At 31.7% G+C, this 15823-nt stretch overlaps 1 protein-coding gene across 12 annotated transcripts in view; it reads right to left on the reverse strand.

Moving 5' to 3' along the window:
• Window positions 1-15823, reverse strand: part of LOC144840054 (coiled-coil domain-containing protein CG32809-like) — a 98081-nt gene that overhangs the window by 68067 nt on the left and 14191 nt on the right. For 3 of the 12 annotated variants that reach the window (XM_078695690.1, XM_078695702.1, XM_078695701.1), the window contains exon 1: window positions 632-2278. The exons of 1 other annotated variant lie outside the window; for it this stretch is intronic. In XM_078695690.1, the coding sequence (XP_078551816.1) occupies window positions 632-1064 (433 nt within the window). In that variant the 5' untranslated portion in view covers window positions 1065-2278. Of the gene's footprint in view, window positions 1-631; window positions 2281-4128; window positions 4162-12304; window positions 12655-15823 lie in introns of those variants that run through there. 8 more of the 12 variants (XM_078695691.1, XM_078695689.1, XM_078695700.1 and 5 more) reach the window with 6 other exon arrangements.

Consider the following 15823-nt stretch of genomic DNA (forward strand, 5'->3'; position numbering starts at 1 on the left):
TGTGGCTATTAGACCTACTCGCAGTTTCATAATACCGTAGTATTATCTGACATTTAATTGAAGAACACATGAGCAATTTTTTTTTTATTTGTGGCATTCATTGGTTTTATCAATAGGTTTCATCAATAATGAATCAGCTTTTTAAATGTCCAAGATTTTTCATTTAATAGCAAACTTTAGCCGCATTGAAGGAGGTGAATTAGAAAATTTATCTGGATAAACTCTTCTTGTGTGCGAATTTCTATACTATTTTTTAATCTATCTATTAATTAATTAATTTCTTAATCATTTATTTCTTGGCAGTTAACGTGACAAAATAATTTTTTGTTCTACACTCGCAGTTTCCAAGGATTTTTTGTACTATAGCTATGCGAAGTATAATCTTTGCAGACTGATACTTAGAGTTTGCAGATTTATACAATGGCCTAATTTCTATGAGTTGTGATCCATTTCGGATGTACTAAAGTTGGCAACAGGTAACAAATTGTGGTATTGGTAAGCAAATAAACATTACAAATTGCATTGTTGTAGTTGCCTAACACATTACAAAGCCAGCCCTCTAAAGATTGTACTAAAACATACATTCATACAAACAAAAGCTAATATACATACAGTACAGGTATGTACCTACCTGTATCTTGAGATTTGTGTTTTAGTTTTAAATAAACAAGAGGCTCCTTCCTTGTTTTATTCTCTATAACTATATCATCGGTCGTTTCTTTTCCTTTCTTCTCTTCATCTTTCTTCACAATCTCCTCTTTCTTTTTATTTTCGTCACGTCCACTTACGACCTTCATGTCCTGTTTACCGGTTTCCTTACTCACATATTTTTTCACCGGTTGAATATTCTTAGCTTGTTTTGGTTTTTCTTTTTTTGATGCAGGTTTTTGTGTTTTATCTACTTCCTTTCTCTTTAACCACATTTTTGGTTCAGCTTTCTTCACTGTTGTCTCATTACTGGTATCACTTTTGCTGGTCTTTGATTCAGGAAAATTGGTCTTAGAACTTTTATATTCAATAACCGTTGCTTCTTGTGACCTCACCTTTTGATTTTTTTTCTCCATGATATTGTATTATAGAGTAATAATATAATCCATATAAAGTAGAAAATAAAACTGCAGTATTTTCAGTATAGCCAAAATGCTGTAATTCCTTTTTATCCATACAGGTAAAACAAGTTCTCAGTGATTTGCTTTACTGATTTACTTTAACTATAAACTATAAAACATTAATCAATCTACAGTATTATAAATTTTGCACCTGCACACATTTTTTCAAAAAGTGAATTTCTTAATCATTTATTTCCTTCAGGGTCTTGGCAGTTAACGTGACAAAAATAAATATTTTACACAAATTATGGTGTTTTTTAATGGATTTGAAAGTAAAAAAAATTGTTCACAATGTCAATCACACAATGTTATAGGCAGATTAAGTATACTAGGAAATAGATGGAAAATGTGATGATCACTTCGTATAATGATCCACTTGAATATCAGATGTCCAAAAATTTATCATTGATGGAATTTGTCTGGAAACATAGAAAATATCTGCAAGCTTATTACCTCAATATCGAATATTCCAAAACACAAAACACAAAGATTGCAGTCACAGATATCCTGCTTGCAAAAGATCATAACATTAAAACACACTTATATTATGTTTGAAAGTCTGCTGTTGCATCTAAGCTCCTCTGATCTCCAAAATATGTTTGCTTCAACTGGAATTTTTCACTTGTGATGTTTTAGCCTTTTCATATGATAAACCAATGCATACACTTCTTACATAAACAAAATTAATTTATCATCTCCTACGTCAGCGGCACAAATCATGTGGATATTACAGTTGAATTAAAAACAAGAAAATGAAAATTCAATCAAGAAATGAAAGAAGAAAACTCTGTCAGTTCGTTATCTTCTCATCCTAATCAGGTATAATCCAAGAAGGCAAATGAGTGCACTATCCCACTACAAGTACAAGCCACCTACTGTAGAGAGGATAGTTTCACTGATAATGTCTCATTAACTAAAACATGACTGTGGTGTATCTTGAATAAAGGTAACACCATAAATGGAAGAGCACTGTGAGCAGATGTCAATGTAATGCCTTTCCATCATCTCTACACAACTATACATGACCTGTACAAACATACAGTCTCCTACCAGCTGTTTTACTCATGAGTAGTGATAACAACAGAGGGATATCAATACTGTATTCCTATATAATCAATTAATTAATGTGTTATACCAACTTGACACAGGTTGTAATTATATCACAACACAGGTCTCACCATTGATAACTTTAAATACTCAAAGGCTGTGTTCATACAACACCCTAAATTTGAACACGTCTTTAATTTTTAGCGTGTTGCACGGGCCGAGGTCAACCCCACAAAAACCTTGCAGTTATACATTAAATCGTAATATCGTGTTATACCGTAGTTCATAATCCTAAATTGTATATGTTGTATTGTTGTTAAAAAATAAATGTTAGTAAAATGGTAGTATGGTACTGTAATGTGTAAACTAATACACAACTACACAGCTAAACATCTATAGCAAATTGCAACATGCCAAGTGTACAAATGAAGGTTTTACATTAAATGAATGTATCATATTTAATTACCAATGTGAAGAAAATAAACTAGTCGATATATGGATGTAAAAACAGATTTTAATGGGAAAAAAGTTGGCAATAAGATTCATTTTCAACAGAGGTTATAGGCTGCATAGAAATGATGAATGATTGAACAGCTAAAAATTACCCCTGCTAACATATTCCAAAATACTTTATAGTAATTCTACAGTAAATTTAGTATAAAATAACATACGACAGGTAGAACAAATTATGGATCTTAATATTTAATTAAATACATCATCATTCATATTACACTAGACATTATTGAAATTAGATATTAAACATTCAACACATAGTTTTTTAAACAGAATAATAGAGTTGCAGTTATATTGTTGATAAATTCACAAGTAATGTTAATTGTAGTATGCCTACTTAATTTGTGAAAAATATCACTGATCAAGCTTTTTTTGCAAATCAAATTTCAAGTCAAGTCAAATCAAGATCAAAACTTGAAACTCAACATTTTTTTGACCATTTTTAGCAGAAATTCTTTTTTTTAGCCTATTAAAATACACACTACAATTTGACACATGAAATTTTTCAAATAATACTACTATGACCTTGACATTAATTAGTTTTTACAACATTATGATTATTTATTATATTGTAATAAAATGTTATGCATTTATAATGTTGTCAATCATTCTGTGAAACATGTAATTATCCAACTATGACGAAATTTAATAAAATTGCTGTTGAGAGTACATTTTACAAAATTTGAAATAATAATTTATTGCAACTATGAAAAGGAATAATAATAATTTTCCAAAAATAGCGCAAAAAAAACCATTTGAAATTTACCACTACATTAACATAAAAATAACTGAAAAATAGGTTTTGGTTAAAATGCATAGTTTTAAAATAATTACAACAAAATGACTTAGACATACTATACTATACTATGAAAGTATAGTAGTTTATTATCAAAAAGATAAGCAGATTTAATATATTTTGTCTTTTTTATAGACATTATGACCTATGACATTTATTTCATCATGTGAGAGGCAAGCTACTCCAAATTCATGCTTTATGTTTGTGTTAATCTTGGCTAATTGTACCCAGGAGACAAACAACATAATGACAGAATGGTAATTTTAAACAGAGTACTATGTGCTATTCATGTAGGATCAACAGCTTAACATCCATCCCAGAGGTATTTTACCATTGAATATACCAAATGGAAAAGAGGTCAATATCTCAATCTATTACTAACTATATCACCACCATGCCCTCTCTTGTCAAATGATTACCTATGACATTTCAAACATAAACACTGAGATGATATTTTAACTACTGTAGTAGTGAGAATATTTGCATACAAAACAATAGAAGACAGACACATGCAATCCAGCTAACAATAATAAAATATCATGCAAATCAATATATAGAAAGAAGACAAGACTTACACAAGAATGACAACAAATTGTAATAAATTTTATTTTGACATTAACATAACAGCCAGTGCAATATTTGAATAAGAGCTGTTGTACTTACACTGACCACCCTCTGTAAACATTACTATAGGTCCTATAAAGTGAAATACAATCCATCTGGTTAATAATCATCTTAGTATGTAGTACCTGTTTAATATTATTTGATACAAATAGCTGATAAAGAGAGGTAGTTGATATTAAAATTATACTTTCAATAATGATTTGTACAATAAATGTATTGTTCAATCTAAAAAAATAGGAAATATAATTTATTATAATATAATACATTCAACCATAAATTATTACAAAAACCAACTGTGGTGTGGCTCGACTCTTGACTTGAGCTTGAACAAAAATCAAAACACTGTTTGTTAAACAAATATTAACAATAAGAAACAATAACTAGTGAGTTGGGCCAAGTCTACCAATAAAAAGTAACAACAAAATGTGCACTGAAGAGATGCCTAGCTGATGGAATTGCAAGGGGTTGGGGAGATCTGGGGGTTTGGTGAAATTAAACTATAAGTAAAAGATTTTGAAAATGGCACAATTTATACAAATGGTTTCGATATAAATTCCTTTTTATTGAAAAACATTATTTTGTGTTTTAAAAAAAATTGCTTACATTTAAAATATTTCTTTTCATTGAAACTGCAAATGAAAAAAAACAATATTTGTAATTTTACAGATGCTACAAATGTATTTTTAGTATGACAGAATTGATTATGCGTTCCAGTGAATGGAGAGGATGTGGAACGCTCTAGCCTGAGACATATAAGATTACAATTAATGTATCCGACAATTCATCATTTCTTTTGTAAAACTGTATGAGTCAGAATGGTCACTTTTTTATTCCTCGGTCAATCATGTATAAAGTCAGTCTTGTGAAAAATTTCCTTCTGATAATGCATCTAGATCAATATTCATGTTTTTGTTAAGAGACAAGTTTTACACAGCTATTTTGGTATTGACTACTTTTGGGTCTAAGCCTAGCCTTAAATCATGCATAAAAGATGTTCTCCTCTATTTTTCTACTAGAGTACCACTTCTTGATTCAGGTTTTCATTAGTTGGGTTTAACATATTTCAATCCAAAGTTTACCATCTAAAACATATTCTCTCAGAAATTGGACAAATGATTGAAAACTTGCTACTCGTTTTTTTTACCAGGAACTTCTATATATATTATAGTAAAAAGCACATTTTTGCTAACAATTTTGGTAGACCTTAATAGTATACTCAATTGTATAAACTGTAACTTATTGGCAGACTGGCAGTCACTTGTTTCATAGCGTTAAAAAAAAATATGAAAGGTACCAAACACAAGTCATTGGTGAAAAATTACTGTAGGCCAAAGTTAGGCTTGTTTAAAGTATTTTTAATACTATAAATGAATTATTTGTTCATTCATAAACAATAATTTCTTGACTATAAGACATGGATATAATATTCATTCATGGTTAAATTACAAGATCATTTGGAAGAAATATTCAATTTCTTGATTCAATAAAGCGATCATTGTTACAGCTATAGTGTGATCTCTATATCATTATAAATGTTTTTAACAAACTTAATGAAATTTGCTAAGTTCATTATCCTTAATAAGGCAAAGTGTAATTCTTCAATTTTAAATGTAAACCTGCCAAAGGCATGGAACACTACATTAACAACACCTCAGAAGGCTGACCTATAACATACATGATAATCCAATGAGGGCATGATTTATGTTTTTCTGATGAACAATGTTATAAATAAAACTAGTACTGTGTAATGTTCATCTAGAATTTGCTTTTTATTAATAAAATAATAATAATAATAATAACAGCACCATTTAATGTTTTTTTTTCTCTCTCAGAAAAGAAACTTTATTTTTCTCACAGTTACAATACATACTTATTTGTCCCTTTCTGTTTCACAAAACTGCTTTTCAATCTTTACAGCACAATGAAACATTAATTATTCACAGTAGTTCCTCACAATTTGTTAAGTATGGTACCATTTTATTTTTCACCTTAATAGAGGGTGACCCTAAACAGCTTATGCTGACAATCAAGGGGCCCTCTTGATGAGCAGTGGCGTATCCAGGATGTTGAAGTGGGGGGGGGGGGGGAGAATGTGGTTTTATGTGGGGTTTTATGTGGGGGGGGGGGTGCCCGGAATTGCCAATTTGCCGACAAAATTAGTGTCATTACCTGTACATAGGGCCTACACCCCGATATACACCTGATCAATATATGTTCTAGGATTGCATAGTCATATGTTGTCTTATAGGGATAACGATGCAAAATTAAAACCAAATTAAACATTATCTGTTAGTATGTTGTATTAATATTACAATAAAAAAAGAATTACGAAAATCTGACTTCAAAATATAGGGTCTAAAACATCGCCGAAAAAGATCGTTTTTAGCCACGAAAGAAGTAAAACCATTTGCGGCCGGCCTCAGTCGAAAATTCTATTAACTACGCCATTTTTGGTTTAAATAATTACATATGATTACGTTTTACATATGATTACGTTTTTTAGTAATTTTTCCCATTGGAAATATCAATAAAACATGTTATTATTAATGCTTATAAAATATAAAAAGTTGTTTACTTAACGGAATTCGGACAAATTCATTGCTCTAACTTTGTGTATAACGAGAGATTATGTGAGTTCATGGTACTGTACACGCGCGAGAGAAAACATTTCGCTGCGGGTGATTCGCATCCACCAATCAAATCAAATCAGCCAGAATCCAAAATCATTCAACCGTGACCAATGCCGATAATCACGGGAAAGCTCAGCCTTGATTGGCTAACGATGACATCATATCACACAATGGTGGTTTTGTAGTTGAGCCTCACGGAATATTATGTTCCAAAAATTAAATACATGGATATTTTTTATGGTATGTGTGCTTTTTCTTTAAAAAATGTGAATAATAAAGGCCTCATATCGAGAAAAAACCGTGTGTTTGGCACTTATAATAAATATATCTTAGAGAAAAAAGCACATGGCATGTGGAACTATATAATCTTAGCGTAGGAAGACATACAAATCCTAGGTTAACTGCAAAAACAAGGTTGGGAGTAAACAATCTAGCGCATACGGCCGTACGTGCAAGATGAGAAGATATTTTAACTTAATTTTTTATGTATTTGGTTAGATGTAATGAAAATAAAAAATAGTTGATCTGAAGGGAATAATATGATATGTAAATAAACAAACACTGAAAAGAATTATGTTTACAGCTCAATTATTGTCAGAATAATAGTTTATTCTTATTTGCTTAACTTTATTTTTTCCCCGGCACCTTTGTTTGCCGACGGACGCGATAATGTGCAGACGGACGCCAAATCAGGGGGGGGAGGCCCCCCATTGGATACGCCACTGTTGATGAGTGTCTGTGTGTGCCAGTGGCTATGTATATACTAGTACACAGGGGTACTGTGTTCTTTAAAGTGCACATGAGCCAGATGTGTACACTGGACCTTATCTGAGAAGACTCATTATACCGCCAGAACCATGGAACCATATGTGGCTCCCTTGCCGATGTTAATATGGCAAGGTATTATGGTTCCACTGTCTTAACCGCTTGTCCACAATGTGTAAGTATGGTACCATACAATAGTTTCCTCACAATGTGTAAGTATGGTACCATATTATACAATAGTTCCCTCGCAATGTGTAAGTATGGTACCATATTATACAATAGTTCCCTCACAATGTGTAAGTATGGTACCATATTATACAATAGTTCCTTCACAATGTGTAGTATGGTACCATATTATACAATAGTTCCCTCACAATGTGTAAAGTATGGTACCATATTATATAATAGTTCCCTCACAATGTGTATACTATAGTACCATATTATACAATATTACATAGCCTATGTAAATACGTGAACGTGATTGTTTGAAACTGCATCACATGACTACCGCTGCGAGGATCGTAAATCGTATGTATCCTCGAGTACAATGATATTGACTGAGTAATTTTCACGTAATTATTGTGTCCCTGTCATTAAACATATAAAATCCAGCAAATTCTCGAGTATGATGATATTGACTGTGTAATTTTCGTGTGGAAACACCCGCGTTTGGCGATAAATAAACAAAAGTCATCTACTGGGACTTGCGAACTCCATCGCAAGACAACTGAAAATCAAAACAATAGATTTGAATAATTGAAACTGTTCTGATATTAACTAGGCAAATGGCAAAAAACTATTGAGCATGACAGTACAACATGCATCCTATAACAAATATCGCCAAAGAGGCATAATTCGCGACTCACTGCGATTGTTCCATCTGTGATGCATTCACACTCTCACATAACTATATTTAAATACTACAGTATAAAAAGGTTTTGGGGCCTGTTTCTGCTGCATACAAAATAACCGGTTAAAATCGGTGTGAATAAATTAAAATTGGTGTGAATAAATTAACTCCATTTTCTTGGCAGCAGAAACAGGACAAATTTGTGGTAACCGGTTAAAAGGCAGCGCAAAATAACCGGTTAAAAACAGCAATTTAAATCGGTGTTAGAACACCGTTTAACCGGTTATCGCTGAGCAATTCTTAGCTGCAACACGAAATAACGGTTATTTGATTGACAGTTGTGACCCCGGGTCAGATACCGTCGCGAACCATGTGTGTTTTCCTCGTGGTTTTGACAGTCGAACGAAGAAGTGAACATGCATGTGGATGAATGAAATCACAAGATATGTTATTCAGTTGTGGGGGGAAGAGAAAGTATGGGGAAGGATGGCAGGCAATAGAAAAGATTCACAGATATATAAGAGCATTTTTGCGAAAGTAAAAGAGGAATCGGGGTGGAGTTCCGAACTACCCAAGCTAAACAATTTGAGGCGTTAATAGTAAATACACGCTCGCGAAGGGTATGGTCCTATATAAACAAAAGGGACTCAGAATGTTGGAAATACCTACCAAACGAGAATAGATAATGGTTAATTAATTATGAAAACCCAAATTTTATAGCAAAAATCGTCCGAATTTATGTTAAAAACGATGAATTTAGCAATAAAAACTGATACCAAACGAGCATATTTATGGCACGCCCTTAGTGCCTTTAATAGGAGAACAATGAACAATCTTACTTTGATCGTTATAATATCATTTTTTAGAAAAACATCACATCGACCGAAAACAAAGGTTATCAGAGCCTTTGATAATATATTAAATATGATTTTATTAAGCATAGAAATGTGTTATTATTTATGCTATTACATAAATATACGAAATAATGTTCAATACTCATTATTCTATTAAAGGCACTATGTGCGTGCGATATTCTATGACTTGGATACTGACTCTCGTTTGATTAAGTTTTTGTGGCTAAACTCATCGTTTTTAACATAAATTCGGACGATTTTTGCTATATAAGTTGGGTTTTCATAATTAATTAACAATTATCTACTCTCGTTTGGTAGGTATTGCAACATTCTGAGTCTCGTTTTTGTTTCCGTTTGGTGTTTAGTAGGACCGCGCTCGCGAAAGACACAGTCGTTCACGTGGGAAGGGCCATGTGACATCGCCTTTTTGAGGAATTAGGCTAGATAATAATTATCCTATGCGCTGCACAACCCTCCCCATGTTATTGAAGGTTCCATGAGAATTAATTTTATTAGCGATGTTAAGTAGGCTTTACAAAAAACGAAACTTGTAGACCTGGTCGGAGACAACATGGTATCACACACGTGTGTACTGACGTCGATGTAAACAAACGGCCAACTTACTACTTCGGTCTGAGTGTATTGCATTTTGGGTAATGATGACGTTTTGCTCGACGACCACCCATAGATTTAACCGGTTATTTCGGAGCACAAATTGAGCAGAAACGCGGTCTTGTTATTGTTATCTATTTTTAATCTATTTTAAAATAACCGGTTAAATTGCGTTATGCAGCAGAAACAGACCCTCGGAAATATTAATAATGCTTGGCAGAGACAAAGTGATTTAATTGCACTTAGTTGCCAAAGGGTAAGAAATGCATCGGCTTGCATTACCACAGTATTGATCTAGTATATTGCTATGTTAGTACACAATACAATTGTTATTTTATGGCACTCATACTTCTATTGCTTTTAGTAGTAGAAATTAAAACCTGTTTTCCACTGGGCAAAATTATTCTTGCGAATTCTATGTTTCTCAGATAAAAATTTGTCCTACACCTTAAATAATTTGTCCACTTCAAGAGCGAATAACTGTGTTGAGCTGCTCGATTTTTCTGAGCTCTGATTGGATGCATACATTTTTCGCTTTGCAAAAAATAGAAACTATTCCAACAACTAATTTTCACAAAAAACTCAGGAAAGTCTAGAATTTGTTACTGACTCAACTCAACTCAACATGCAGTATAAAACAGGATTTTGGCTGTGTTTATACAACACCCTAAATTTGAACACGTCTTTAATTTTTAGCGTGTTGCACGGGCCGAGGTCAACCCCTCAAAAACCTTGCAGTTATACATTAAATCGTAATACCGTGTTATACCTTGGTTCATAATCCTAACTGTATATATACTCGTATGCATTATGAATTAATATGAGTTTATTAAGGATTTTAATAAAGGATGATTTCGTTTAAAATTTAGTTTAAAATTTAGTTTATTCAGTTATTGATTTTTTAAATCTGATTTTGCAATTAGAAAAAAAAATGTTTTTAGAATTAGGATAAAACTATGCTACATTTTGCCAAATTATGCCAACATTTGATTAGCGTTAATGTTAAGTGCTAAATCGATTAAAATATGCAAAAAAAGCACAATTATCTACTAGATTTGGTCAACATTTTTCACAGCACATACTTATATTTACCGAGAGGTCAAAACAATACCCTGAGGACACTTTCAACACGCCAACAGCAACCGGGAATCCACAAAATTTTAGGATTCAGCCAAGTAGCCTTTTTTGCAATTAAAATCTCATTACACGGAATCTCTTCGATGTTATACAACACACTTCTCGTAGGCGTTTTGAATATGCGTGTAATAGCGTGTTGTATAAACGTGCCCTAAGATAGATCAATGGAATAGTATTGCTTAAATTGCCATGCCAGACACCCTATTGGAAATTATTAATTTATGATGATGATTTGTAATTGTGTGACTAGAAGATTTGCTACAGTTTTGTCTTATTTTATTTGCATTATTTTAATAAATAAATGTTAAAATGTTTATTTTAATACCTAAGGAACAAGGTCAACTGTATTGTAACGTAGCTTTCCCTCGAAAGAGCATGATAATGTCAGTTTATCCAGGTAACAGGCACAAAAAAGACATCTCTTATAGAAAAGAAAAGAAAAAATTTCCGAATTAAGAGATGTTAATCCCGAAAATTAAATTACATAGTTGATTTGGTTCATAGTAGCATGACTTCACCAAGGTTATTTTAAGTACATTTTCTTTTCACAGCATGTTTTCTCATTAGGAATTAAAACCTCAATAAAAACTGCAATTCATTACTAATAATATCAATATTAGTTGAATGACATGCTAGAAATACCTGAACAAACATAATACTTCTTGACTTTCTTGTAAAATAACTAGTGAACCGCACACAAATTTTGCTGCTTACAAGTGGATAAATATTTTGATATTTGTGTAATACTACAAACTAGAATGATTTATGACTGAATTCTTTTGAAACTTATTTATCATGGCAATCACTACCTCAGGTTGAAATCTATACTCTAGCTCACAAGCGATTATGTTCAAATGTCACATACCTACTTTATTAGTTAAAAAACATAAAATAATCGCACTGCGAGATTCAAAATGATAGTTGTTTTACTCCCTCAATAAGCTCTCACATTTGAATAATTTCCCACCAAGTTTACAAAAACCTGTTACTAAGTTGAATAGGATGCTTTTTTATTCCTATGCTATAAACCAACAATACCACTACAGTACATCATACCATGGAGGAAATATATGTATATTTCCTCCATGATCATACTTAGTAGTATTTCTAATATTATGAACATCTATCATCTAGAAATTCAATAACAGTAAACCAACAACAGTTCCTCTAGCCTAAGTTCCGATCTAAAAAAGCAACGGATAAACCAACACTGGCCCTATTCTCTCTAGGATAACTACACCTGAATTGTACAATGCACAAATCCCACCAAATGGAAGAAACCCAAAACACCACAATAATCATGCCAGTTATAGTATTGGTAGGTACAGGTATTGGTAAACTAGGCAGAATAAATAACAAAATCCTACCTTGGTGATCCTAACTTTAAAAGCTGGGTGATTAGTAATACTGTAAAACTGTATCAATTCATTAAACCTGATTTACTTCATTACACAAAATGATATAAAACTACATATTGTGTTACACAATGTTATCACATTGCCTCCATTTTAACACTGCACATACTAAAATTTACACTCAAAACTATTATTCGTAGCAACATTCATGTACTTGAGTTATCAGCATTTCAAAATACCTACATGAAGTTAGGAAGAAAGCATAAATCAAAATAAAGCGTGACGGTATGAGAAGAAGTTAAAAGGAAAATAAACCAATACCGCATGTCGCCTTCATTCTAAACATCAAACCAGAATAAAAATTTCAATCTTGAAACAAACTAGTCTTATTTATTTTAATAGAATAGGGAAAGAATACTAAACTAGGTTAAATAACATTATGTTATATACAATATTATAACACCTAAATAAATTCCTGTCATTTGATTGGACGATTGTAGGTCACATGGTGTGCAATAGTACACACTATTAAACGATCATTTAATAGTACTTTTTTTCGTGTACTAAAAAAAAAATTGGGTTTTTTTCTTTTATACTATTGCTTTTGAAATATAGCAGTGCCACCTATTTTGTACTTTTGCCATGATCGAAGATTGAATGTTATGCTTTTAGCCTTGCTAGGCTTAGGATTGTTTTGTCGTTTGTTGACATAATTAACACTACAGTAGGGGTGTTTATAAAATCTATATAAATATAATATTTAATATATTATTAAAAACCAAATGTTACTGTTTTAATCAATGTGAATCAACTGTAGGCCTTGTTAGCTAGGCCTACCTTTTATTTGATTCAAATGACAAGAATCTATTTAGATGTTATATAAAACAAATAATGAATGTTTTTTATATTCGTGTAATGGTACATTTGGTGAATGATGAAAGGTTATATATCAACTTGGCTTCGCCTCGTTGAAATAATTCACCTCATGCCATTATTTGTACCATCACACTCATAACATTTATTATTTGTATACTAGATACTTTTCAGTTTTATCAATGAATTAATTTACAATATACAGGTATAATACTTGATTCTCAAGCTTGTTAACTAAATAGTTTTGGTTCAGTGACAAATAGCAAACATAAGAATTTACAAAACAAGGTGGTATGATGGTCAGTTTCTATTAGACTTCACCCAAAATTGGCACTGCGCATTAATGTTTGTCTTCACAATTCATAGAACAATAACTGAAAATGAAAATCGCCATGCCTTTAAGAAAATCTGTTATTCCAAATACAATCATAATGTATTTGATTAATAAAATATTTATGATTATTATTTCTATATTCAACATTAGCTAATGATATATGTCATGCAAATGTTTAATTGTCTTTTTTTCTGTTTATGGGTTGGTATAAGACAAGTTCTTCTACTTCTAATTTTGATCCCCTGAAACAGTTCCTATTATTGTATCATTTAATCTACTGTAAATTGCTATTATATTAGCTATTTTTATTTTGAACTGTTTTAATTCAATTTGAATGAATCTAAAGATCCTTAATAGTCTGTGACATATCAGTGCGCCCCTTCGAACGGAACAAATTTACACATGTAATGGTCGCGTGTGGTGTAAATTTTGAGATAAACTTACTGTTTCAAAAATCCACCTCATGAGGTGGATTTTTCAATTACACCTTAAACTGCAAGCTGATTAACTGCAAGCTGATTAACTGCAAGATAAGGAGCAATTTGACCTTAATAGTGTAAAGAGATGCATGAAATATGACCGTTTACACATGTAAATTGTTCATCATCCGAACGATCACTGATTACACATGTAACTGATTTTACGTCCGAACACAGCCAGTGACTTACATAATAGCGCTTTAATTACTTTATAGGTAGTTTGATAGAAAGTGGAATTAATCAATTACACTGATTATAATTACAGGCATTCAGTGGCAATTACTCATCAACCTTGCAGTAATTGCCTTTGTCTTTCAACCTTTAAAGTGCAGATAAACACTAATCAATCATTTTATGTTATATATTAATATAGCTCACTCTCAAAATGGAACTTTCAATTAAAGGTTTTTCTCCAATTAAGAGTACATTTTAGAAGCCTACTGTCAAAAGGAACATCTTATGTATAGGTGGGGTTGCTCACATGATGGTGTGGCACATGGACAATACCATTGTCTTAGAGGGGTGTTTGATTCTTGAAATTATGTTCGGCCTATATTGGTTTATCCTGGTAAGTGAGGCATTTATAAACATATTATTAGGGTCTGTTTCAATTTAAAAAACTGAAAAGAACTGTATTCATCTAAACCAGTTTTGGTAGTCTTTAATCATATAATTCACTAAAAAATAACAAATTTTTAATTTTGTAGACATTCAGTGGTTAGTGGTTGTGTAAAGAGGACATTACTGTACATTACATCTTTATATAATTGGAAATTTGTTTTTAAATTACTATTATTTTGCTAATGCTACACTAATTCCAAACAATATAAAGTGATGTTATGTTTATTTTTTTCTGTTTACTCAAGTCAATGGTCTAGTATTGTACATTTTATTACATCTTTATTGATGTAGTCGATCATGTGTGTTTGTTTGTTTGTCTGTTTATTTGGTTAGCAGGATTACTCAAAAAGTAATTGCAAGAATTCCAAAATAAAAATATAGATATAGATATGTGTTCAAGGACCATACCACTAAATTGTGGAGGCAATCCGGACCACTGTCCCAATTCTGGACCACTTTATAGAATTATTTTCAGACCTGCTAGTGTTAAAAGATAGGACAGAATTTTCAAAAGCCGGCGAGCAGTCTTAAAGTAACGACTACACTGAAATTGCATTTTCTCGAGAACTACTAAAGAGTTATAATATGTGATTTGTAATTTTAAACATAATTAGATTTAATGTACAAGTTTGTTGATGCGAGTACTTTTTAAAAACCTATTTCTTATCAAATTCACCCATTTGTTTTTAGCGTTGCAGTTCATTTGTTAGTCAACTGAAACTATTGTTAGTTGAAAGGCTGGTTAAATAACCATTACACCAAATTCGCATACACATGATGAAATTGTAGTGAAATTAGCCTAATCACACATAGCATTATTAAGACACAAAGATAATAAAAATATATATATTTTTTCCCGGTGAAATCTTATGTGGGAGAATTTTACAGTAGGGGAGATATGCACTCTCGGAGTGTCTTCTAGTTTCAATCTGTAACTAATCACATAGCTATGTATATGGCTATGAAGATATTCTTCCTAGGGCAAACACAAAGCAAACTTTCATACACCGATGTAAACATAATTGCTTTGTACATACTGGATATAAAACTTAACAATTTACTTTAAATAATACTTTAAAGGTATGATTAAAAGTTGCCACTAATCAGGCCCTTGAAGACTTGAATTCAAATTATAATCTGAAAGGTAGAAATTTTTCACAAAGCCTTTCTTCATAATCATTTAAATTAATTATGTGCTGTACTTTATATAAATGTAATATCTTT

This window comes from Antedon bifida, chromosome 4, assembly GCF_963402885.1.
Source record: "Antedon bifida chromosome 4, ecAntBifi1.1, whole genome shotgun sequence".
In the NCBI taxonomy this organism is placed as follows: domain Eukaryota; kingdom Metazoa; phylum Echinodermata; class Crinoidea; order Comatulida; family Antedonidae; genus Antedon; species Antedon bifida.